The sequence below is a fragment of the Aythya marila genome (genome assembly GCF_965140915.1).
Source record: "Aythya marila genome assembly, chromosome: 5".
Lineage (NCBI taxonomy): Eukaryota > Metazoa > Chordata > Aves > Anseriformes > Anatidae > Aythya > Aythya marila.
The window spans coordinates 16,492,348-16,517,804 of record NC_139046.1 but is presented as its reverse complement, the minus strand read 5'-3'; the positions used below and the strand labels follow the sequence as shown (position 1 = coordinate 16,517,804).

The following is a 25,457-nucleotide window of genomic DNA, read 5'->3' as shown; positions in this document are numbered from 1 at the left end:
AGTGGACAGAGCAATTGGAGAAAAGACTGGCCTCCTGCATGGGCTGGGATGTCTTTCTATCTAAATACTGAACAGCACAAAAGAAAAGAAGGAAAAAAAAATACATACATATATATATCAAAGAAACCTAATTATAAAAACTCTGTAGATTTTCTACCCCTGCAGGGCTGGACTTATGGGAGGACCAGTTTAGCAACACTGCTGTGTAGATAAAATGCAAATCAGAGCAAGATCAGCCACACCATAAGCTGAAATTGTTAAAACCTGTCACATGCTTTAACAGGAGCTTCAAACCAAGACAAACCGTATAAAATCCTAGTGATGCTTTAAAAACTGTTTCATCGTTCAAAAATGTCATAAATAAAAGGTTTCTTTTTGATAAAAGATCTGGAGAAACAATAGACCGGCATATCACAAAATAGTCAGCTCTTGGATTGTCACTTCTAAAAAGGTGAATGTGTCAGAAATGATAGGGACAAGATGAATGTGCTTGACTAAGGCTGTTCAGGGAGCTCACATTAACTTTACTAAGAGCCGTAGACATGTACACGTGAGCGCATTCATCTGCAAATGCAGAGCATATGTGGTGGAGAGACTGTGGTAATTGGTTTTCTCATGAAAAACAAGCAAAATACACTAATATTTGTGCAAATGCAAAGGCAAAAGGCAAAACAAACAGAATGTGAAAGAAAACATGAAGATATGATGGAGAGTGGAAAATGCTGGTGGAAAATGTCATGTGTATTGGGCCATATGCAGTAATTATGGAGCTTATAAATTAGTAAAATGAGAAACAAAAAAGCAGTGACTCCAAAGGTGAGATTATATATAAATATATATATTATATACTATAAATATTATATATGTGTGTAATATGATATATAACACCTGCAAATTATTTGATATGATATGATACAACACAATATGATGCAATACGATTCAATATGATGGAAAGTTAATAATTTGCAAACTCCCGACTGGCCTTAAATGCAGAGGCCAGGCAGTGATACACAAGCAAAAGCAGCGGAATTTCAAAAGAGAGTTAACAACTTCTTCAAGATCAAAAAGAGAAACCAGAATTATCACCTAGCAAAAATGATTCATGTAATGGAGAGAAGAACATAGGGAGATAGATTTTGGACCACAGAGAGGATGAGTAGCTTTTACATCAAAGCCAAATAAAAGCTGTCTATTGGGAATACTCAGAAAACCAATGTGAACTCAACAGAGAGCCATAGACATCAGGTTCCGTATTGCCAGCAGAATAAAATTCCCCGTGAAGTGATGAAGGGTATCTTGCAATAGTGTGTTTCCATGTTAGATTCACACATCTAAGGACTGGGAGCAATTCTGAGCCCGTCAGCATTGCCACTAGGAACAGAAAATGGCTCTGGTGAATGCACTGGAGCTGCAACTCTGCTCCTTTTTACAATAAAGGGAGTGGGACAGACAACTGTTGTCTTATCTAGAGCAGCCTTCTAGCATGGAAAGACAGCAACTGAAGATGAACTATGCAAATAATACAGATACCACCTTCTTCTGAGGTTCCATGAGACCAGCTGGCTGAATACAAGATCTTCACAAGTACAAACGAATCTCCATACCCAGGTCATTCTTTCAGAGAATATGTACAGTCACTACAAACACAAGGCAAAAACATGAAGATGGAAGATGGTGACATATTCATTCTCTTGAGATGTGAGCACCAGCTCTTAGACCTCTGCCAAACACAGATCCTGGAGGGAGCGCCCAGCCCAGGACTGCAGAGGCAGACCCAGTGCTGGGGGTTTCCTGCAGTTTCAGGGGACACGCACACTCTTGCCACAAGTAGCTGCTCTGGAAACTACATGGCAGCAAAGCATGAAGGAGCTACTGTTCTAAACTGAGAGGAAAATGCTCACTGTTGCTAAGGGAAGTCAGGGCTTAGTTAACTCTATTACTTTCATCACAGCTGATGCATATATATGGATATGGAATATGCCTCATGATACGCATTCATGGAATGATAGCTGTAAGAGTTTATTAAGTCCTTTCATATATAACCCCTTTCATAAACATAATCTTTATGTTTTGCTTTGCTATTTACATTCCAGTAGCTGCCATTCTTGACTACAGCAGGGGGACGTGTTCCTTCCCTGGCTTTAGAGGCTGGATGCTCTCAGCAGCACAGCACACAGCTCAGTGCCAGCTGATGTAGGCTTTACCTGGTCTCTTATGCTTGTGACATTGGGCTGTCCTTCTTCCTGAAGCCACTCTTGACTTATCTTCACAAAGACAGACAAAAATTCTTTTGCATTTTGTAACTATGCTACTTTTAGGTAACAATTTAGCTCTCTCTAGGCTAATGAAGTGCCATTTGGTGTAGTGGAAAGTCCGAAGCACCACTATCATGATAACTCTGAATATTTTTGGCTACTAGCCTTGGATTCTCACTCTGAGACAAAATGTACACACATCATAAATATAACTACAATGTAATGGCAACACTTGCCTTTTGCCTCCTTGATACTGAGGAGTTTGTGACTTAAAATAGTGATGTGCTTGCAGTATGGGTAGTATTAGACAGATGGTGTGCTGTTCTCACTTTGTAAGCGTACAGCCCGTATTTCCACAGACCTACGTAGACGAGCACATATCACCTGCTGCCTGGTAGTATGTGAACACAAAAGGTTAACTTGCTAGGTGTACCCTGGTAATTAGAGAATTGTCAAGTGTTTTCTGCACTGCTGGGCTCATTGGTTCATGTAGTTAATTTCCTAGGGTTTGTTACATATATTTTTATCTCTCTCTTTCTCTTTTTTTTTTTTTTTTTTCTTTTTTTTCTTCCATTTTATAATTCTTGCTGGAATGGAGAAATATAACAGAAACTGATGTGCATGTAAAAGAGACTTCCTGCTCCCTTTCTGTTTGTACGTGCAACTTGGAAATTCTCGTTCCCCTCATGCATTGTAGTTGCTGCGTTAATTAGCAGCGTAGCCTATAAACGAGGTCCAGTTTTCAGGGGAATTGTTACATTCCCTTTGAGGTTTCTGCTAACACAGAGACTTATCTCTTAAGTGTCCTAGTTGGTTCTTTGTTACTCTATTTCATATTAAGAAGACAGTCAATTTTGTAAGTCATTCTCAATGGTGGCTGCAGTGATATCACTGTTTGGTTTAAGCACCTTTTCCCATTTAACTTTATTAGGCATGTACAACTTTCCGTCCCAACTGTGTAAGCTGTGTAACAATTGTTTTGTTCCCTTTATTTGCAGCTGTGCTTGTCAAAATGTGATTTTTATTTCTTCATTTCTTCATTTTACTTTTATTAAACTTTTGCTCTCTTAGATAAAATATGTAACAAACATTAGAGAGGTATGTAGGGAAATCTACCGTATAAACAAGCAGTTTCTTGTTCTGCAGATATGGGAAAACTCTTTACTCAGGAAATTCCTCAGATATACAAACGGGAAGAAACTCTGCAGTTTCTCTCCACATGCATTCTATTGGTTTTGCTGGGGTTTCTCCAAAAGAAAAAAATATAATACCGGGTAATTACCCAGAAATGCATTGCCAGGGCTCCATAGAAAAGTTTCTTTAATTCCCACTTCTCTAAAACACTGTTGTTAGATAAGCCTCAGGAATGCTCAGAGCACTGAGAAAACATTGAGGCACATTACATTTGATTTTGTATGTTGCCCTATGTACAAATTTATCTAATCAGATGGTGATTTCAGAAGCCCGGATCCATCACAGGTGTTAGTATCAGCTGAGGTCTGCAGATTCTTTGCTTTCATCTTTCTCAGCTTGTGTGCAGCAATTTCCAAGTTGATCCAAAGCAGCTATTCTTCCTGGGGTAACTGTAAGGAAGAGTTGGATAATGATTATTGGGCAGAATTCATATATTACTCTTGTTCTTTTTGGCACTCTCTTCTCTTTTCTACAGCTTGTTATGTTGTAAGGAAAAGATTTGATTCCTATTAAGTCAGCAAAAAGAAATCCACTGATTTCTCCAGGAGCTAATACAGGTTCTGTGCCCTATTTTAGTCATGACCTCATCAGGGTCCTGATCACAGCATTTGGTGCACTGAGCAATAAAATAGTGTTCAAATGTAACTCGCTGAAAAAGTTGCTGAACGTATGAACGAATCCTCAGTCTTATGTTCTTTGATATTTTTATAATACAGGGCTGGGCATCATTTAAAGCTTCAATGTACTGCTGGCTAGTGCTGGCTAGTGAGAGCTTTTTGTGGTTGTGTGCAAGAGGTCATGTGTATGTGATGGTATGGACCAAAGGAAAATATCATCCACGTGAATGACTCAGAGTCTTGTGTATTCTGCAGCACACAGGTCTTGTTCTCTCTGCATCTTCTGCAGGAAAATATTTTAATTCCTACTAGAATTGCTACTGTGAGGCCACTTCTGGAGAAGCAGAACAACTGATAGAGATGAAGAGGCTGATGCCTCTGCCTTGAAGCTATTCTTTGTTTTCCTTTATTGTTGCACAGCCCGTCTAGTCCAACAAAGGTAAATAAGATGTTTGAAAAGGTAAATGGTTTCTTTATACCTTTGCTTTCATAATCATAAAGGTCTCCTATACGAACTACTGAACAAAGCCCTTGCCTGTGACTAGTTTAAAGATACCTGCTATTATCTCTAATCTCTGACAAGTGGGCCTGTGGGAAAGAGTGAAAGAGAGTGATTTATGTGGTACTTCTTAAAACTGAAGGGCACTCGCTGAGTTCATCCCAGGTTGCTTCCATCAGCCTCTGTGTAATTAACCCTCATTAATATCAGTGTGAGATTGAAATAGTCCTCCCTCCCAGTATTGTTATGGTAAATAGCATTTCAGATACTCTTAATTTGGGAGAAATGTTGGAAGCAATTAAGTTTCTTAGCACTACACTACAGCAGGAACTATGGGAGACATTGCATGAACACAGACGTGCATGACTGGTCAAAAATTAGTGTTTGCCTGGGGACTGACTGTGAATATAGATGCTCTCTGTGTGAGCAGCAGGAACAAGGAGCATAATCATATAGAGAGGATGAGAAAAATGAAGAAACAGCTTGCCAGAGGGCATGAAGAGGGACACAGGGAAAGACTTTGGGGGTGGAAGGCTGGCCTGGCAGGTGAGTCAGTTGTGTAAGGAACTGGCTGCTAGTGGCTTGGGGTTCTGATGTGATCAGTGGGACAAGATTTCACACAGTTCTGTAAGTAAATCTAAAAAGCCTCAAATGTAAATGAATGGCTGTATTCCTGAGCGTGTGGAAGAAAAACAACAACAACAAAAACCAATGTACAATAGGAATAGGTAAGCTTTGTATAAATTTTAATAAAAAACTTGGTAAAATCTTTATAGTAGATTTTCCTGTGCATCAGTAATCTACAATATTTGATACATCTGAAGTTAGCAGTGGATTTGGGTCCAGAATGAACTTCTGAAATGTTTGTGAATATGTGCATTTTGCTTTTTACTGGTCAAAACTTAATACACTAAATTCTTGAAGTCAAATGACATCAGTATAGCAGACAGCAGCAAGGTTTGGTAGGATCAGGATTCAAGAGACAAATGTATTTGAATGTGGTTTGTGTACTGAAATGGAAAGTTACTGAATTAAAATGTATAATTGCAAGGGTAATAAGATGAGAAAGGCAGCTTCCAGAAATAGAAAGATACACATATATATATTTAATTTTCCAACTTTCTCTCCCTAACTGCCATTGACAAACACATCCTTGAACAAACCCATGTTTTTTCTTTTGCTTAGAGGGCAAGGTCACAAAGACCCAAAATACATTCCTCTGCAATCCAGCCCCCACCCATCCTCTCCAAACCACAAAGGCAGGTGCTCAGTGATAATTTCTCAGTGTCTATTTCTCTTTTTCAGTTATGGTGAAAATGGCGTGACTAACCATGACAAAGTAAAATACAAGAATTACTTAGTTCCTAGTGTCAATGCTTTAGTGAGAAATAGATTTCACCACTCACGGCATCAGAAATACTAACCCAGTTTCTGATACAACAACCCTTGCTGCTACAGTGCTGTGTGAGGTTAGGCTGCTCAGCAGAAGTGCATATTCTTTAGCAGTCTGTTAAACTTCAGAGACTTTAAGACTTCAGCTTTCTTCTGAGAAGACATGCAGTGGAGGGGAAAATGCCCAGATCATTCAGGAAAACAGCCTTGCCAAAATTCTCTGAGGATATGCCCTCCTAGAGAAGGTGGCTGGAGCTTCCTAGAAAGAAGTACTGGACAAGTCTGTAACCTTCCGAGCCTGGGTTCCCTAATGTCCACTGAAGGCTACACTCTAAGCCATGTGCAAATTCAGACAAAATATGAATGCTTCTTTGATAGTGATTCCAGGTATTGGGTTTCTGTGGGGCAGGAGGGAACATCCTGGGCAGGGGGATAGTACCGGCCGCTGCTCCCAGGCTCGCACTGAATCACAAGGCTGCAGAGCTCACCCAGGTGGGTTTACACAGGCTTCATGAAAAGCATATAGTGGAGTTACCACTCCCCTATTTCTCAGTTCTGGATTTCCTTCTGTGCTGTTCTTCTGCATATTCCCCTGTAAAAAGTAATAATCTTGCATATAAATTTTAAAAGTAAAGAGTATGAGATAAACATATGTCTTCAGCAGCTCTTTAGCCTTTCTGTGCAACATTTTATCAATCTCAAAACCCAGAACTGTAATTATACACCTGGAGAAAACTCTAGCCATAGTTTCAAAAAGAAAGTACTTTTGCCTGTATGGATTTTTATTGTAAATCAGATCAATTATCATTTCATAAGCAAATATGCATGGTCCTTTATAATACTTCAGCACCCAGGAAAAAATGTATGAAGCCTCACTGGGAGAAACTCCCTGTTAACTGTACAGATCTTGAAGAAAAGACTAAGAAATTAGAAAAAAAGATCATGGAGAGGCTAGATATTTATATAACAGGTACCACGACTCATTAGCTGCTCTAAATTGCCAAAAACAAGCAACCCACAAAACCAAGAAACTACTGAAGGATCAAACTTCTCCAAGTTTCAGGATTGGACCTAATCTCCAGCTATCTGGGATTAGAAGAAGCCTTCCTGCTGAAATTCAACTTCTTCAGCCTTTTTTTGCAACCTCTGGTACTACTTGGTGCTCAAAACACATGCTGGACTGGCCAGATTTTGTATTATTTTCCGCCTGCAAAGCCTCTTCCCATCTTTAATAAATTACATTCTTCAGTCCTTTGCACGGATGGATGGCCATTAATACTCTTACTAAGCCTATACACACACATATATATGTACAGTGTGCAAATTACTTTCATTTTCAAAGATATTTACTTGTCAGATCTATAGAATGATCTATTGAGACTTGATAGTGTGTTCATGTTGTAAGTAGTTCGAGAGTGAATGAAACTGCTTCAGCCTCCAGAATAAATATTGCGTATGACCTAATATCAGATAGAAATTTGATTTCACTTCCTTAACATTCCTCAGGTAGCAAAACAGATAACGCTGAGAAGTTTAAAAAGACAGTAAAGCTAGAGCTAAAATATTTTATCTCCCTCTCCTCTAAGCCTGCTCCTCAATATGGTCTGAGACTGTAAAATGTTTAAATCACTAAATAGCACTAGATTGTTAGAAGCATGATGGCACCTTAGTATCCTTGAGTTCACCAGAAAGATCACAAGCATTAATACCAGCAATTTATTTTATCAAGGCAAAGAGAACAGATTTTCAGTGTTTTGGAATCTATAGTATTTCTTATTATGGCTGATTTCTTATTATGGCTTTTTATAGCAGCCTGTAAGTAAGAAAAATAGCAGCTAGGACTGCTAGGACACTTACCTGCTTTAAGCAAGCCTTTGAGCACTGGTGAGCACACCAATACATGATGCAACCCCTTCCACAAGGTTCAGAGCCAGGGCCACTGCATCAACAAACAGAAAACTGAGTCTGGATGAGGTGTAACTGTACTCACATTCGTTGGTTCAGATACCTGTTGAAACACGGGGAAAAAAAAAAAGGATCAGACCTTGTGCGTGATTATTATTCTGAGAGTGACTTAAAGTATTTTTCTTTTTCCTGGAGGACTAGCTTGCTCAGAGACTTGATGATGAGCTGAAAGCTCTTTCTTCTCTGAGGAATTGGTCCACGGTCCATCAGAGTCAGCAAGCAGCAACTCAGAAACACAAAGAAAAGCAGAAGGGTAGAGAGATTTTTCAGATAAGAGTTGAAATGGCTATTTGTTCATGAGGGGTACTTGACGTAAAAAGTAGTGACATATGTACTTACTAGCTTTCTGCCTGCCACAAGCAGTGCAGCAGTGCAAGCCCTGAAGGCTGGGGGCTGCTGCGTTCCCACCTCACGCAAGTGGGCACGACAGGACGTCTGCCCTGGCAGCCCCAGCACTTGGCAGGGACAGGCTGTGCTAGGCACAGAGCAGGAGGAGAGCAGGAGGCAGCCTCTCTCTGGAAGCTTCTGATCTGTTCTGGGGGACAGAAACAGCAAAAACAAAACTGTGCCCTTTCACTCAGGTTTCATGGCTAAGTCACTGCCAAACCTCAGCACATTTTAAGGCTGGTTAAATCTTCCAGAATACTTGCTTTTTTTTTTTTTTTTTTTTATAATTTATTAGAGCTTGGAAAGCTAAGGTAGAAAATGCAGTTCAGTTACACAATAGCTAGCTATGTAAAATTCACCACAATGATCTATTTTCAGCTTATCAACCATCTTGATAATTTAGGCAGGAATAGTATGATAGATTTCCAACAACAAGAAAAACAAATCGCTTAAAACACAGCCTGTCTCTTCCCTTCCTTTGTACAGTCAATGCCAAGAGCATAACTAATTCTCTGAGACTCCTTCATCAGTCACAAGGCTAAATGCAACTCAATACTTTCTTTTTTAAAGGATTGTGAAACGGACGGAAGATCAGTTTTCTCCAGATAAACATTTATTTATCCAGATAAACAGCTGTACTGTTATCCTTGTTCAAAGAGATTTGATATCCATTTCTTTGGGGGTAGAACTGCATGAATTATCTTTTATCACAAGCCATCGAGTGAATATGTTTTATGATGACCATCACAGCCTGTCTGATGCCCTGATGTTCTGCCAGCCTGTTATGAAGTGGCTCCTTTGCCATCTTCCACATGTTTCCCAGACAGCTGGGTGTGGGTAGGATCAGCTCCTCAGGATTTGCTGTGTTGGTATTGAGGCCCACCAAACCTCAGTAGACAAGCACCTCCATGCTCCCTCATAGTTTACTGATGTTGTGGGCTATGTGGGCATCTCACATAATGTCTCCCTCTGCCCAGCCATGCAGGAGGAGAGCACTTTCAGCAGTGCATGGTTAAGTCATGGCTTCAGGCTGGCAGGGTCTGGCTTGCCCTCTCCCCACAGGTCTTCCTGACATGCAGGGGTGGTTGTTCACCTGCAAAAAGCAGACTTAAGGCTCTGAAGGAGAAGCTCCACCAGTAATGCTTCCATCAACTTGTGAATCCATGTGCAGAAAAAAAGCAAACACCCCACCACATTGACCCAAGGAACAAGGCTCATGAGAAAAGGAAAGTCAGAAAAAATTTGGTTGGTTGCAGGTGTGACCCCTTGAGGAGGTGCTGGGACCCCCTTCCCAAGGAGGGCAGCAGTGGAGCAGATGCTGATGGTAAGCTGGCCACCCTGGGCACCAAGAGCAAAGTGCTCAGCACTCAGTTCAAGTCAGAGCTGTCAGTTTGCTAGAGATGTGTCCTGCTGCCAGTCAGAACAACCCTTTTTTTAATCATCAAGACAACTTCCAGCTCTTGGAAGAGTTTTAGACATCTCCCGGGACCCTTCCTTGCCACAAGTTAAAGTAAGACGGGCTTGAACATGGTCTGAATGGTCATGGAGAGCAACTAAATTTCAAGTCTCTGATGTTCTATTTCTGATGCTGTTCTGAACAGAACATTTTGTGTGGCATAGCTAAGCATATTGTTTCTGTGGTCAACTTGCCAATGTGTGAAGTGAATATGCTTTTTGTTACTTTATTTTTATTTTTATTTTTTTTTAACTTTTCTTGCTTAACATGTAATTGTAACATTGGATTTTCCTTTGTTACCTTCCCTACAGACAACACGTAGTTCGGTAAAGCTGCACAACCTCACCAGAGATGGCAGAGATTATTTTATGATGTGAGCACTGGCAAAGCCAGTTATTCCTTCCCATGCTCGAGAGAGGTGATTGTGGTACTTCAGGACATAGGGTGACAGACTGACAATGGCATGCTTTTATATTTACCTGCAGGGTTGATTTAATACCCACTTCAGAGCATTAGGCATTGTGGCTTTGTGTGTTCATTTGTATAATTGGAAGGGACATGCCATATCTAGCGGCACTTTTACTTCCATTAATGCTATCTTCTTTTTCCCATAGCCTGATTAAACTTTGCGAGCACCTCAAATCACAACTCAGCGATGCTCACAGCCCGCTGCTAGCAGTAGGATGGATTTGTTTGAGGAACCTAGCGTTGCTGACCCTTTACAATACCATTTCAGTTCCCTGACCTTGCTGATAAGAGGACTAGCACCGGTGGCCATCTCCAAGGAGCGGTGCTCTCTCCTATGCCAAAAAGGACCCAACGGACTTAAAATTCCGTACACGGCGACCTTGTTTCCCCGTCACAGGCAAAAAGGTTGCCTCTTGTCACTTGTAAGGAAGCAATAAGTAAAAGCACATGCTCAGCAGCAGCACAATTAATTATACATTTTTTAATTTCAAGTTCCCCCAAAGCACGTCTCTGGATGTAATGTTGGACGACTTTCCTTCATGTTCAGCTGCCTCCTCTCTCCGCTGTTTCTATGGTAACACCTCTGAAACATTGCTCCTTTCCGAGGAGGTGAACTGCAGAGTGGCTGGAATATCCGAGTGCTTAAATATTTAAGTGAAAACAACAAAAAAAGATGGTGGGGTGAGTCAGGCGTGACAGGTAGGTGACACCCACCATCGCTGCTATTAAAGCGGATGGGGGGGTAGCGCTCCTATGCTGTACTCCTACTACAAGCCGAAAAGAGCAGCCAGCGTGGAGGGGCTGGGCTCAGCATGGGCTGTCCTGGTGCTGAGCAGCAGCTGAGCACATTTACACCCAAGGCCAGCTGAAATAGCCTGCTGCTAGCCTTTTCAAGGAACTGGGAATGGCAAGGAAGTGAATTTGCAGGAGTGTCGTATTTGGATATATTTGCCAGTGATTAACATTTCTTGTTAAAATAAGTAATAATTACTAATTGTCTCAGTATTTGAGTGTGACGTCTGTTAACATGGAAATATTGCAAAAAGCAGTCCTGCCAATGCCTGAAAATACGCCAAAGTTTGCTCTGACCGTGACTTTTCATTGACTATAACAAACATCGTTTATCTGGGTTGGAGGAGGCTGTGCTGCAGATGTTGCAACTTTGTAAGCTCAGAGGGGACTCTCGTGGAGGACGTTCTTCCCGAAGTGCTACAGCCACATCTGTCTCTCCCCTGCTACACTGACCCTTTTCAAATTCGCAGTGTAAGACGGTCTTCAAAGTGGACGTAGTGTTGCTCGTGTCCCCGTTTCAGCTTGTTTCACTCGTGCTTCCGATCTACTTTGATTGAGGTTCCTTTGTCTGGTGCCCCAGAGGGCTGTGCCTAATGCATTTGCTCAGAACCTTCTCCCCTCTCTTGTTGTACCACAGCTCTTCCTTCCTTCCTTCCCTTAAATGCCTCCTTAGACAAACACCTTTCACATCACCAGCCTTCTGAACCAGCCTTCTCTGTTCTCCCCTCTCCTGTCTGATCGTAATGGGGAGCAAATTAACCCTCCTTTCTTGTCCCTTCCACAGAAGACAACATGAAGCAGCAATGAAATAAATGACCTGAATTCCTCATACAAAACACTCCATTGAACACTGTAGCTGCTCACTTGATTCCTCTGATTGCCATTCCCTCCAGACTATCGTTTTACATGATTTTATACACTGAATTTGTCTTCCCAGGGCAAGGTTGTTTTCTTCCTACTCATCTATAAGGGAGCATGATTTCTACTAGCTTTATAGAAATAAATGGCAATAATATTCTCCCCCTTCTGACTGACAGCTACATTTCCTCTTAGCTTTAAAATAATAGATTTTCAATAGAATAAATTTTCCTTTTTGAAAATCTGTGGTCAGATGTGGGGGAAAATTCCCAGCACTCTCTGAGCTCTGCTCACTAACAGTTAAAAAAAGATGCCAGCCAAAGTAGGAGGTGTAAATTTTCTTAATGTTATTCACCATCATTTTATTTTAAAAGCTTTGATAGGCAGTCAAACAGCAGTTTCAGTATCAAAATGGAAATTAAGTTTCAGAGCAAGCCCACTCAACATTAGGGAGAGTTGCTATTGCCTCAGCAAAAGGGAGTGAACAGGCTGACCCATCAGGGTTCCTCCAAGCATATGTTCCCCAAGCCTCCAAACACAGGCAGTTCTCACCTTTTCAATATTGTGGTTTCAAGGACATCAGTTGCCAGGACATACATTCAGCACTTGCTTTTATAGAGTTAGAAGTCTGCATTTATTTATTTTACTGAGGATGCATGCCTACTTTTCTTTCCTTAATGATTTTGATGTACCAGTCTAATGAGGGAAAGGAGCTGCCCTGTTGAATCTTTCTCAGCTTCCCCAACAGGACTGGCACCAAACCTCTTCAGCCTCCAGGCTTTCAAGCACTGACATCAACTGAGGCTTTTTTGTGTGAGAATTCTCCACAGCTTCCTCCTGTGTATTCATAAGATCAGAGCAGTCTGTGGTTTGGGCTAAAAACACATAGCTGATTTTTTTTTTCTCACTGCCATGAATCAATTTTTGCTTAGTTAATGACCCTTCTCATTCTGAGGGACTAGCAAAGGGGTTGGAAACAGATCCCAGCGGGTATGAAAGCTGCCGAAAAGCAGGGTGTGGGAAGGTGTTTCCTCAGTATTTGTTTTGAATTTCACTGTATTTCGCAAGCATAGAAAAGAAATCCAGAAAGGAAACAAAAGGGGAAAGTTTTATGGAAGTGAATTTCATTTGTTTTATATGGGAGAGGAACCCAATTACGAAGAGCAAATAAAGGTGTTGTACAGTGATGGAAGAGAGTGCTGCAGCCAGCCCGCAGAGTTTGACCAGCCAGAATCACTCACGTTCAGCATGATGCCACCTAACTAGATTCCTCACAGTTACCGTCAGGCACGCTCAGATTTCCTCAGGCCTCTGGGAATAAGGTTTAGAGTCAATAATAGGCTCTAACCCACGTGTAGATTTAAGGGGAGACTTGAAGAAGAGCAAGTGCTGTTTACAGAGAGTGGAACAAATGAAAAGATTTACACAGTGCCTAGAAGGTCAAGAGGTGAGGCCCAAGGTCATGTGGAGCAAACAGGTAAAAAGAGTCAGGGAAGCAGTGAAATAGGCAGAAGAGAAAGTGACTCTGAGGGCAAAGAGGAACAGAAAATTGCTGGCAAAATGTAAAGCCAGTAAAATCAGCTGAAGCTTGGATTTAGTGGAGGTAAGCAAGCCTGAGAAACTGAGAAAGACAGAAATGGTGTGTGTGCAGGGGAGGATATGCTGTGTAACAGAGTCCCTGTAATGTAACCCCCAGTTTGATATGGCTTTATGCATGCGCATGAGTTCTCCAAATCTGGCAAGCGTTTAAGCAGATGCCTATATCCCTGAGAAATCCAGTGGGCGTTAAATGTAGATGCTGTGATGAATTTGGAGGGCTCGGATGGTATGAATTTAAGGAGAAAAATACTGTTTTTTTTTTTTTTTTTTTTTTTTTCCAACAAACCCTGCTTTTAAGCCAGATATTGATCAAAACCTTATGGGCAGAAGAGCAACAGATTGAGTCCTACCAATATGCAAATGTCCCTCATTCTCCTGCATGTAAATGCTAGGATCTGCCTTTTCCCGGGGTGTGGTGTGGCTGGCAGCAGATATCCTCACCCTGCTCATGTGCCCAGCCTCTATTGCTACACCTCTTGGCATCTTTGACAAGTTCAGTGTTGGATCTGAGGAGGCAAGCAGAGAAACAAAAATCTTTTCTACTTGTGAGACATTTTGGTGGGTTTAGAGGTATGAATAGAGCCAACACACGTAAATTAAATGTGTTAACAGCATATGTGGGACATCAAGAGTCAAGTGATCTTATTCTGTTGTAGCTTAAAGTAGATCACACTAAGAGCCTAGATCTGGCTGGTACATTTTATTCTTCTTGTATAGCAAGATTATATGTAGCCACAGGTCTCCTTCCTGGGCTTGTTTGAGGTTGTCTGTGGCAAGTAGGGTACGAGGAACTCTTGCTCATCTCACCCCTGCATGCTGTGGGAGAATCCCTTTACTGCCACTGAAACTCCCAGGTAAGGCCTGGGTAAGAATATGTCAGCTAGCTGAGTGCTGAGCGTGGGGTGTAGCCGCTGATGCTCATCAGAAATAGAAAGCAGCATTACCCGGGATTATTAAAGAAATCAGCAGTAGGAAGACTCCAAGTTATAAAATGACAAGGGAGGATTCGGGTGAGCTAGAGGAAGATGTGGTTCCTTATTACGATGTGAGACTGACTTCTTTGTAGCTTTTAAATTCCGGTTCAAGATTAAGTGATGTATAAGTGGAAGTAAAACAAAGGCCCAAGTAAAACTACAGAAATAACTCTGTATTAAGAAAAACTTCTGCTTTTGAAGCCTGCAAAAGTACAACATGGTAACACAGTGGGAACTGCGCACTGGAACAGGAAAATGGATGGGAGAGAACAATCTGAGAATGAGTAGAGAGATGTTGAGGATGTTAGCACAGGGATGAGTCCGCTGATGGGTACCACAGTTGGAGTCCCTGTCTAAATCCAGAAATGGCCCCAGCTCAGGACTTACCCATTGCAGAGACTCCCAACATTGGATCTGCTTTGAAACCTTTAGGTACGGTTCTCCAAAGCACCTTTCACCAGTGCTTAAGGAGCTAACTGGATATTCCTGCTTGATGTATGATGGCCTGAGTTAAAGTTCAACATTTAAATATGGATGTGCTAATGTTCACTTTTGTTTTGTCAAGTCATACTAGTGTGTGTTCCTTTTCTGAGGACCAGGTCCTAAACAAACACAGGATTGCTGCCTTTTTGGCAGGAGGGTGATTACTGACAGCACCAAGCTAAGGTGTTCTCAGTGTGTCCCTTGTATGAAACACCTCAAACAAACAGCACGAGCAGGACCAGTCTTCTCTCTCACCAACTCCCTTTCCTCTCAGCTTCATTTTTATGGCTTTCAGGAGATTTTCTGCCTGTTTTTGTGGGAATTATGTTGGCTTTTCTTTGATACCATCTCTTGACCTTGGGAATACTGGGATGATACTGGGATTTTGGCTGTATCGGTTGGAAAACTGGCCTTGCCCAGGCTCCTAGGGCTGGCCGGGTGCCACTCATAAATGATCACCTTGCAGTCCCCAGAGCTTCTCAGCTGGTGCAGTCTCAGCTTTTCTGTGCTGCAACAGTCTTCATGGCAAACTAATAGCATCTCAGTTTCCAGCTACCCTGCTGTGCTGCTGCTGCTTTTCCTACTCCTTTTAGGGGGTGCCATAGAGAATTCATCCAAGCGTTATACTTCTCCTTTGACTCTCAGCAGCATCAATATTTTCTCCTTAGATGAGCTGATTTCATGGATCTCCTGTGAGACACTTCCCTAATTCAAAGCCTTTTGGCTGTTACTCAGTTCGTGATACTAATTGTGCTTGAGATGAAAAACAAGCAAATTTGGCAGTGATAGCTGAAGCTAGCATTAGTCGGTGCTGTTAGCGAGATATTTTAGTGTGGGACATATATGAAAGTTAAATTATCACAATGGTAAGCGCAATGACAAGAAAGACAGTTCCTTGTGTCTGGCTTTAAGCAGATAAATGCTATTTAATATTTTCTACCTCTGTACTTTGTTTTGATTATATTTCCCAAATACCTCTAATTTCCAACATGTGATTATTTCAGGAGTATTCCTAGATCTGGTCTGGAAAATATTTTATTCCGATTATAATGGAGACAGTGAGCATCTGGAATATCACCAAACCACTCACTGGAAAGGCATCACTCAGAAAACCATGGGGGGCATCCTACTCTTTTTTTTTTTTTTTTTTTTTTTTTTTTTTTAATAGCATTAATGGAAAGATCCCACTGAATTTATAGACAATTGTTCTTGTGGCAGTAAGAGATAATGATAATTTAAGATTTAAAAAATTAATATAAATGAATGTAATGACACCTTATACACAAAACATTTTCTTTTTTGCCTCTGACATTATCACCATTCATTTGTATGTAACATGAATGTCTCAAATCAGAATAAAGCATTGGGATATCATTCCAGTAATGACCTCCATGTGCTCCAACAGACTCTCAAGGTTTGGGTCCTGCCAGCTGATGGGGGAGAGGTAACTGGATCTGAACTCTGTAGCACACGTCTATCAGACATCCTGTGCAAAGAGTTACCTGATACATTCCAGAGCAAACACCAAAATAAAAGTAATTTGGAAATTCTCTTCTTAAAGTTTAGCATTCAAGAGCAATTTTGAGGCTGCCCTGTGATCACCAGACTGATTAAAAATGCTAATCAGAAGCCTGTATGATTAGGAGATTAGTACAGTCTGAACTTTGATCTGCCTCATTTGTGTACAGAGAGAGAAGACAAAGACACACACACACACACACACAAAATTGTTTTGAGAACTGCTTTCATAGGTAGCAGGATTCCCAAAAGTCTCTTCTCCGTCTCTCTCTCTCTCTCTGTTTCTTGCTTTCAGTTCCTCACAGGGATAGCCCCAGGGTTCCTGTAGTCATTAGCTCTTACCTCCAAAACAGACAACTTTTTAACAGCCAGAAAAGTAAAAACAGCCTATGTCCAAAAAGGCAATATTATACTTGCATTCCTGTAACTGACCATGTGCTTTGATTTGACCCATGTGATTTTCATAGGACCCGATAGAATTGATGAAAATCCCTCACATGCGAAACTTAGGACCTCTAACAATATTTCAACACCATGCTCTTTGGGTCAACAAGCTATAGACAGAAATATGGAATATCTGGGTGTCACAGCCTCGCCTCCAGACCTAAATTTACATCAATTCCAAGCAAACTTATCACTGTGTGTCTTAATGTCAGTAACTCTTCAGATTGGGAATGTTGTGGCTTTGATATGGAGCAAAAGGAAATGTTCTCAGTATAAAGAGCAAGTAAGAGAAAAAAATTGTTGAGCATAAAAATCACAGGCAACCTCAGTGAGCTGTGTGAAGAGATGCAACAACCAGGACAGCCTCTCCAAAGCCCATGGCCCTGATCTGCCTTATCAGTGAAGCAGATAATAAGCTTCTGACATGTGGATACTGAAAAAACAATGATCCTCAGCAATGCCTTCCAGTGTCACCACCTTTTTATTGCTAGATATAATCCTTGTGCAGAAGACTACATGCTTGTCAGCACCTCGACTCTTATTAACCACCAAGTAAGTGGATGGCAGCCTGATGTGCACATTGCCATTTCAGGTAGAAGGGGAGGCTTTAGTACTAGAAAAGAGGTGATAAAAAGCCACACAAAGAACTACCTCTCAGGCATTATGGCATGCAGTGGCATCTAACCATGCAGTGGCATCTCTACTGACATGGCTCACCAAAAACTTCAGTGGAGCCTAGAGGGTTCTGATGAAAAAACTCTATTACAAATAATGGTCCTGAGATAGAAATCTTCAGTTGCAGACAAGGTAACCTAATTGAGAATAGCCTTTTAGGTGTTAAAGGGCCCTTATTCAGATCCCCATGGCTCTGCTGCCTAATTAGACTGTAGGTTCCTCTGGTCAGGGGTGGCTTTCATTATTCCGAGTTCAACTGTGAGATTTCCTATGTGGGCATAGAGAGAAATAACAGGACACAAGCCGACTTGTAATCTTCTCTACTGCCTTCCTCATAGCAGTGTGCTGTTACTTCTGCTCTCTCAGCAGCTGTAAAGGGAATGAAAGACAAGGAGACCGCGGCATGTCTTCGTGCCACTCTTCTAACACGCACTTGTCTTCCTCCTTCAAGGTAAATCCCTAAGTCAAAGGCCCATCAGAGCCTTGGTGCCCTTTCAGCCTGGACAGTTAAGGCTCCGATTTCTGTACCTGTGTGCACACAGGCAAGCAACAAGGCTTAGAAACTGCTGCTCTTTGATTGTCCTGCTTGAGCAATCCCTTTGCGTTGAGACAACCGGGCAGCCTTCTGCAGGACTCTGGAGCAACTTCACATCAGGTCTGCACCACAGCACCCTCAGCACTCTGTGACTGCTTCTCTGGGGCAGAAATAACTCATAAAGAGAAACAAACAAACACATTAGCAGGAGGAAGGGGAAGCGCAGAGGATTAGTGATATCCTGTGTGTCAAGGTTGGCTGTTGTAGGGTGTTTTTATTATTTTTGATTAGAACTGCATTAGAAATAACGCCAGACACGAAACGAAGCACTGAGGGAGATCCAGGAAGAAAATTGCGTGAGATCCAGGGGAAGCTCGTGAAATGCCGTGCGCTGTAAAGCAGAGGCCGCACGGGGAAGCCCGGACGGGTTCCCGGTGGAGTGCCCAGGGTGGACACCCACAGCTGTTCTGGGTGCCCTGAGGGGTGCAGAACCTGCGCTGCTCCCAGAAAGCCTCTGAGACGTTCTCGTTGGATAACGGGGACCGCTGAATTAAGGAAAATACCGAATTTTAGCCCCCCCCCCCAAAAAAAAAAAAAATAAACCCTGCTTCGGGACAGCCTGAGACCGACCTCCGCTCCGCACAGGGCTCGTTCTGCCGGCCGCCCAGGTCAGTCGGACACGGCGGGGCCGCGGGCACTGCTGCTCGCAGTCCCCCAAAGTCCCGCTCCGCCGCAGGGGGCAGGATTAATTAATTTGGCCGCTTAATTACCCCCCCGGGGACGCGCGTTGCCATGGGCGCCCGGGCAGCACCCGGAAAGTTGCCGGGGAGAGGCGGGGAGGAGAGGGGCGGGCGGGAGCTGAGGGGCCGGCTGCCCGCTGCCCGCTCCGCTCGTTTTCCGAGGGCAGCAGGGGAGAAACTTCCGAGCCGTCCGGGCGGGCAGGGGCCGCCTGGATGCCGCCTCCCCCCGGCGCCGGCAGCGGGGCGGCCGCCGCTCCGCTCCCTCCTCCCCCGGCGGCCGCGGGGCGCGGGGCTCGGCCCGGCCCCTGAGGGCGCCGCCTCGCCGCCGCCTCCCGCCTCAGCCGCCGCCGCCGCCGCCCGCCCTCCCTTCGCCACCTGCCGCTCCCTGCCTCGCCGAGGCGCCGGGCAGCGGCTTCTCCCCATCGCCGCCGCCCGCCATGGAGCCGCCCGCGGGCCGCCGGCAGCCCTGAGCCCCGCTCTGCCCCGCCGGCCCCGCGCCGCCCGCCCCGAGCCCGCATGGAGCCGCCGCTCGCCCCGCCGAAGACGGCGCTGCCCGTGCTGAGGAAAGTTCGCAGGAGGCGGGAGATGCTGCTGCAGCAGCTGGGCTTCATCTGCGCCATCCTCTTCTTCGCCTGGTGCATGTCCAGCCTGCTCTCCAGGCTGGGTGAGTGGCCCGGCAGCGGGCACCGGAGGCTCCGCGCAGGGCAGGGGGCGGCGGGGTCGGGAGTTTGCGGCCGGGGGTGCCCCGGCTGCCTCCGGAGGGAGCCTGGGGCTGATATTGGGGTCTGGGGGGGGTTTGGGGCGGCTCTGCATGGATCCCGGTCCTCCCCGGTCGCTCCTGGTCCCGCCGGCCGTGGCCACCTCGCCCCGCTGACCCCGAGCCCCCAGCAGCCGCGGCTGCCGCCTCTCCATCGCCTCTCTCCCACCCACCCCAAACCGCAGCGTGGGTTTGACCAGAAATTTGGTGTTTTAGGCAAGGAGCGGAGCCGACCTCGTGTTTTACAGAGTCCGTTGCACCTGCTGTGCGAGTGCCATGTCGGTGAAGCGATGCATTTGTCATCTGCATCGCTCCCGCTCGTGGGCTTTTGGTTTTGTTTTTCCACCTGCTGGCACGGTTTGGGCTATAAACCAGCTACTTCGGGCCCTTTTCCTGCAGCGTGCTTTGCATCCCCCAGCTGTGAAGCCTGAGGTTGCTGGGACACCTCTTGTGTCCTTAGGTAGGACCGCCAGCCTTCCTTGAGGGTTTAATCAAAATCAAATGAAGCCCAGAGCCCATCTCTGCGTTTCATACAACCATTAGGATGGGCCACCTGCTTAAATCACAGTTGAAGGTAAATTGTGACCTTTAGGAAAAAAAAATCTAGTGGAACTTCTCATATTTTGTAATGCTCTTACCCTTAAATTATTACCTGTTTGAGATGTATCTGGGATGGCAACGAGCCATCCATACAAGAATTTAATGCCTTAAACTATATTAGCATATAGCTTATCTTAAAACTTTCAGCATTTTTTAATTGAGGTTTCAGAATATACTCCTGCTTTATTTAGAACGGTTTGTCATACATGTGATTTTTTTTTCCCCCTCGCAGTGGTGATATATTTTTGTAAATATACTGGTTTGTGAAGGCAGCGAGCTGGGTTATGGTTATGTTTAGATGGTTTGAGGTTTTTGTTCCAGATAAAGGTTTTCCAGACCTTTTTTGGGCTTGGGTGAAAAATGTCATGACTAATGAAAGTTTTTAATCTCTGTGGTTATCAGCTAAATCCCTGATAACCTAATTTTTGATGGTATGCTGCATCAGGCAGTTTTTTTCTTTTCAGCCGGCTAATTTACAGTATATTGTATCCATAAACACTGACCATCTGTTCTTCATGTTCCTTAGAACTGTGACAGCAGACTATTTTAGCAAATACTCTAGCCAAACTAACTTTCCCAAGCTAGATTTTTTTGTAACAGTCACTGTAGCAAACCACAAGCATTCCATGCTGACTGAGCATAAGTTGTAAGATCAGGCATGGAAGATTTCTTGTTATTAGAATATGTTCATTTGAAATAGCTCAGGTTGAAATGGAAGTGATTTAATTAAAGAAATTTGTTCTTCCTATGATTATTATAATTGTATGCCCCGCGTTATCACAAGTGCTCCTCATGCACTGTATTCAGTAAGTGCTACTGAGACTGCTTCAGGAATATGAGTTTAGGCAAAAGCTCCCCTGACTTTTGAAGATGTTTCTCTTTCTTAAGACCTGTGGGGCTTCACAGTGCTGTTATTTTTCATCTTCCTCAACAAATTATGCAGGGATTGATGTTATCATGTACACCCAACACTGAAAAGACTGGCCCGTTAATTCAGATTAAGGCAAAATACAACTGCAACTTGTGAATATGCATTTTTATGTTTTAGAAGTCAGTGATGTAATATATGCAAGTGCAGATGACTAAGATTATTGCTCATGTCAGCATAGCTGGCCTGGTTTCATCTGTAGGATCTGTGAATGTTGAGTTTCAAGGGTACAGGTTTCAGCATTTGCTTGCTGCAGAATTATTTTTGGGTTGTGGGTCACAGACAGGTACTCTGATAGCCAGAACATGCCGATGGCTCTGATACCACACCTTCACAGGCCCTTTTACCCTCTGTAGCTAGGAGCACCTGGCATACACATGTAGGCATGTGCCGCTGTGGCACCTTCATTTTGTCACGTTCACCTTCTGATGGTCTGTCCATGGTCCTGGCCAGCCGGGCATACAGTCCAGTTAAAGTGATAAAGGAAAAGACTGGTGACAGCAGACATAACCTCTTTGTATTTAATATAGGCCAAGAATCAGCTGTTGCAGACAGACATGTATTGTCAGAGACATGGAGGAATAGAAGATTGATGGCATCACCTAATGGGACACATGAAGGAAAGAACTGTACAGAGCCAGGTAAGATGGGAAAACTTTATGACGTCTTGTAAGCTCTTGAGATGTATTGTGCGAGGCGGTCATGATGAAGCTGCAGGAAACAAAAGCGGAAACTTTAAAAAAATAATAATAAAAGCGGGAAACTTTAAAAAAATAATAAAAGCAGAACTATTCTATGTAGAGAGATTTTGTGTGTGTGTGTGCGTGCAATATAATATGATGAGTTTATCTATCAAAAGTAAGAGTCAGTATTCAGATGTATGTATGTTTTGGGGTTGTTCTCAGACTTGTGTTGACAATCTGATTTCTCAAGTTTTGTTTCTTTTGGTTATTACTCCTCTCTAGCTGATGCTGTGTATATTGCAATGGTAATGAGAGAAGCACTCTTCTTGATACTATAGGTAGTGAAACATACAGTGTTTGAGATACCACCTGAGCACAGTAATTTGTACTCATTACCTCTGTGAATTTAATCATGCTTTGCTAGTTTAGTGATAAGCTCTGTATTCAGAGTAGGAGTTCATATTTTGTGTAGGGGTATGAGGCAAGTAATATGGAAACCCTGAAACCCATTTTACTTCAAGTTATCTATTCCGGCCAGGGGATAATAATTGATTGAGAGCAGGGATAGATGACGCATTTTAATACCAATGTTAGTCCACAACACTTTCATCTTCCCATCTGTCTTTCCAGTGTATATTTCCTTTCTCTCTCTCCTTGCTTCTCTGTGGTTTGTGGTGTGTGGGAGATGAGACATTTTGCCAATGGCACTAGCCAAATTAATTTAAAGTTCAGATTTTTTTTTTCTTTTGCAATATGACTCTTTGATCAACTAGGGGATGACAGTAGAGTCTGTACCTTCTTGCAAATAGTGACAGCATGAGTTCTGGGATCCTATCAGTCCCAGGCATTGAGGAGTCTGGAGCAGCATTCCCTTCTCTCAGTTACATGTTTGTTATAATACTGAGGCAGCTATCGTATAGAGTCAGGGTTACTGCTGTGCTTATGCATTTTCTGAGAGGAATGGAAGAACATTGCGGAAAGTATGGGCATCCAAAAGCTTTAGCTCTATTGTCTTGATGTCCAAGGGCTTCTCTGTACTTCTGTTAAGAATTTGGTGAGTTAGTTTACTGATGTTTGCATCTGTAACCTTATGACATTGTTGGTATATCTGTCAAAGTTGTTCACAGATGAGAAAGAAGAGATACAAGACACTTTGGAAAGATGCAATTATTCTTGAATATTCAGTTGTTCTCTGCTATTGATGAATAGCCAGTTAATTCTATTCTTTCCCATTCCTATTACGTTTTCCTCTGCGTATGTGGATGTATCAATGTGATCATGTGTGGACACATACTTGGCGGCACACTCAAACCCAAGCCAACAAAGACCACAAAGTTATTGAAGTTGGATCAGAGAGATGACCCTCAAAGTTTTTGATGGGGATTTCCACTTGGGATGAATGAGAACTTATTTACAACGAAATGATGAAACTGTTAAGGGAAAACGTGTTTATTGCATAAATTGCAATACTGTGAGCAGTGCTGACTTCTCCAGATGTTTGAAACAAATCATAGGATCATAGAATGGCTTGAGTTGAAGGAACCTTAAAGATCATCTAGTTCCATCCCACCTGCTGCGGGCATGCCGCATCCTATGGTTCAGCTCCCTCTGGTCCTTAAAAACTCTAAGGTCAGTTTAAGAATAACTGGGTTAAATAAATCCAACTGGATCATTTGATTTGCTTTATGAAATTCAGGTAGCTGAGGTGCACTTTTCAACCACAAGAGCTGGACACATGGAAGCTGGGAGGCCCAAATATGCTTCAGACTTCTCATGTTTTTAGAAAACTATAATGAGACTTGTGTTAAATTTACAGTTTCTATTCACAGTGTTGGAATATGTCTTTCTTTTTAATAAGTGTTTCTCCAGTTAGAACACAGATTTACAGATCAGACATGTCACAGTTTTACAATTGTGGCATTTTTAGTCACTTCCTGTTATTCTGTAGCTACGTACAGCTTATCTCTCTGGATCTTCTGCAGCTGAAGGGGGGATTGTTGCAAGAGTGGCTAGATGTAAGATAGCTACAAATAAGGGGAACATCTGAAAATATCTGAAACTGATGCTTGTTGGACAAGAATGGGTTTGTAAGAACCCATGTTTGTTATTGCTCAGTAGTAACTTCTGCAGATTTTTTTTTTTTTTGGTTCCTATCTGGTAGCTGGAGATAGAGATTTGCAGTGGATGAGAAGAAGGTACAACGACCTAAAACCTATCAAAAAGGAACAAGTAGAATAGCTCTTCTCCATGATAATGCAGCTTGTGTAATCCTGTGACTACATTTGGGGAAAGTAGTCACAGGTTAAGTGACTTGGCGAAGAGACCAAGTGAAGTGAAAGGCCAAGAGGCTTGATTGAGATCACGTGGAAAATCGGTGAGAAAATGTGGGTTTTCAGTTGGGACAAGCAAACTTTCATTCATCCCAGAAAACCACCCTTCTAAATTTAATGAAAATCTCAGGAATGTGTTTAACATTTTAAATGTCTGGTTGTTTATTTTTTATTATTATTATTTTTATTTTTTTCCATCTTAAGAACATATAGTTATTAGGCATATTTGTTATATGAATATGGTGCTCTGTATGGGCTCCCTTATAGGAAGTACTTATTCTTACCCAAGCCATTTTTGTATCTGCTTTAAGCACTAGGGGCTCTACAGATGCATGTGTGTGTGTGTGGTACATAGCAGTTTCCTTGTGTTAGGTGGATGTTCCTCTATATGTGTTTAGGATACAAGAACTTCATACCTCGGGGAACGCAAGTTCTTGCTGAGAGCCTGTTAATCCTTTGTGTCATTGCAGTGCTGTTGCTGCGCTCCCTTTTTATTAGCTTCCCACACAAGTCTGCAGCTTCACTTCTCTTTTCCCAAAGGCTTTCAACAAAGTTAATTTATTTACCACTTCATCCCCTTTTCTTGCTTACATGCAAATAAAAAAAATCCCCAGTTGTCAGAAGTTGCAGCTATAGAAGTTTATAAGACCATGAAAGCCTTTCAGTTCATGACAGTGGTAAGAAATGCTCATCCTTGGTTGAATACATCTTGGGGGAAAAAAACTCCATAAGCCTGTGGTAGTAATGTTAGAAGCCCTTGGAAACTGCTGTCTGCTAGAAGCTCAGATGGCCTACGCTGTATGAGATTGTCTCATTTACAGGAGTAGATGATTTTGTGTTGTGTTCTTCTGGAAATGTTATTAATACTTCTGAGGCTATTGTATCACAATTAAAAAAAAAAACAAAAAAAAAACAACAACCTTTGAAGTCTTTGCAATGTTGCTCTAAATAAGAACTCCAGTGCTCTGACAAAGGAAAGGAAAAAATGTATTTGTGTGTGTGTCTTTGTTTGTAAAGAAGGAAGGAGGATGGGGAGAAGGTAGCAATTTATTTGTTAGCAAAATAGAACTAGAGGGGAAAGGTTTGTCTGACATTAGAAGGCTAGAGGGACTGATATTCGTGAATATCTTAAAGGGTGCTACACACTTTTTCTGATGGTAACTGTTCTGCAGTCCTAGGCAGCTAAAGATCCTACTGATCCAATAAAGGCAATGACAGAACTGTAGCTTGGCTGCAGGAAGGAGATGGAGCACTCGTGAACACCAAGCCAACCCCAGTTTTCATCCGGACTAGGACCAAAGCTAGTGT

General features: G+C 42.7%; 1 protein-coding gene across 2 annotated transcripts in view; it reads left to right on the top strand.

Moving 5' to 3' along the window:
- Positions 1-19,275: 19,275 nt before the first annotated feature.
- The window catches only part of SLC24A4 (solute carrier family 24 member 4), an 89,688-nt gene continuing 83,506 nt past the window's right edge, over positions 19,276-25,457 (top strand). For both annotated transcript variants that reach the window (XM_082762486.1, XM_082762485.1), the window contains exons 1-2: positions 19,276-19,515; positions 21,667-21,777. In XM_082762486.1, the coding sequence (XP_082618612.1) occupies positions 19,368-19,515; positions 21,667-21,777 (259 nt within the window). In that variant the 5' untranslated portion in view covers positions 19,276-19,367. The remainder of the gene's footprint in view (positions 19,516-21,666; positions 21,778-25,457) is intronic.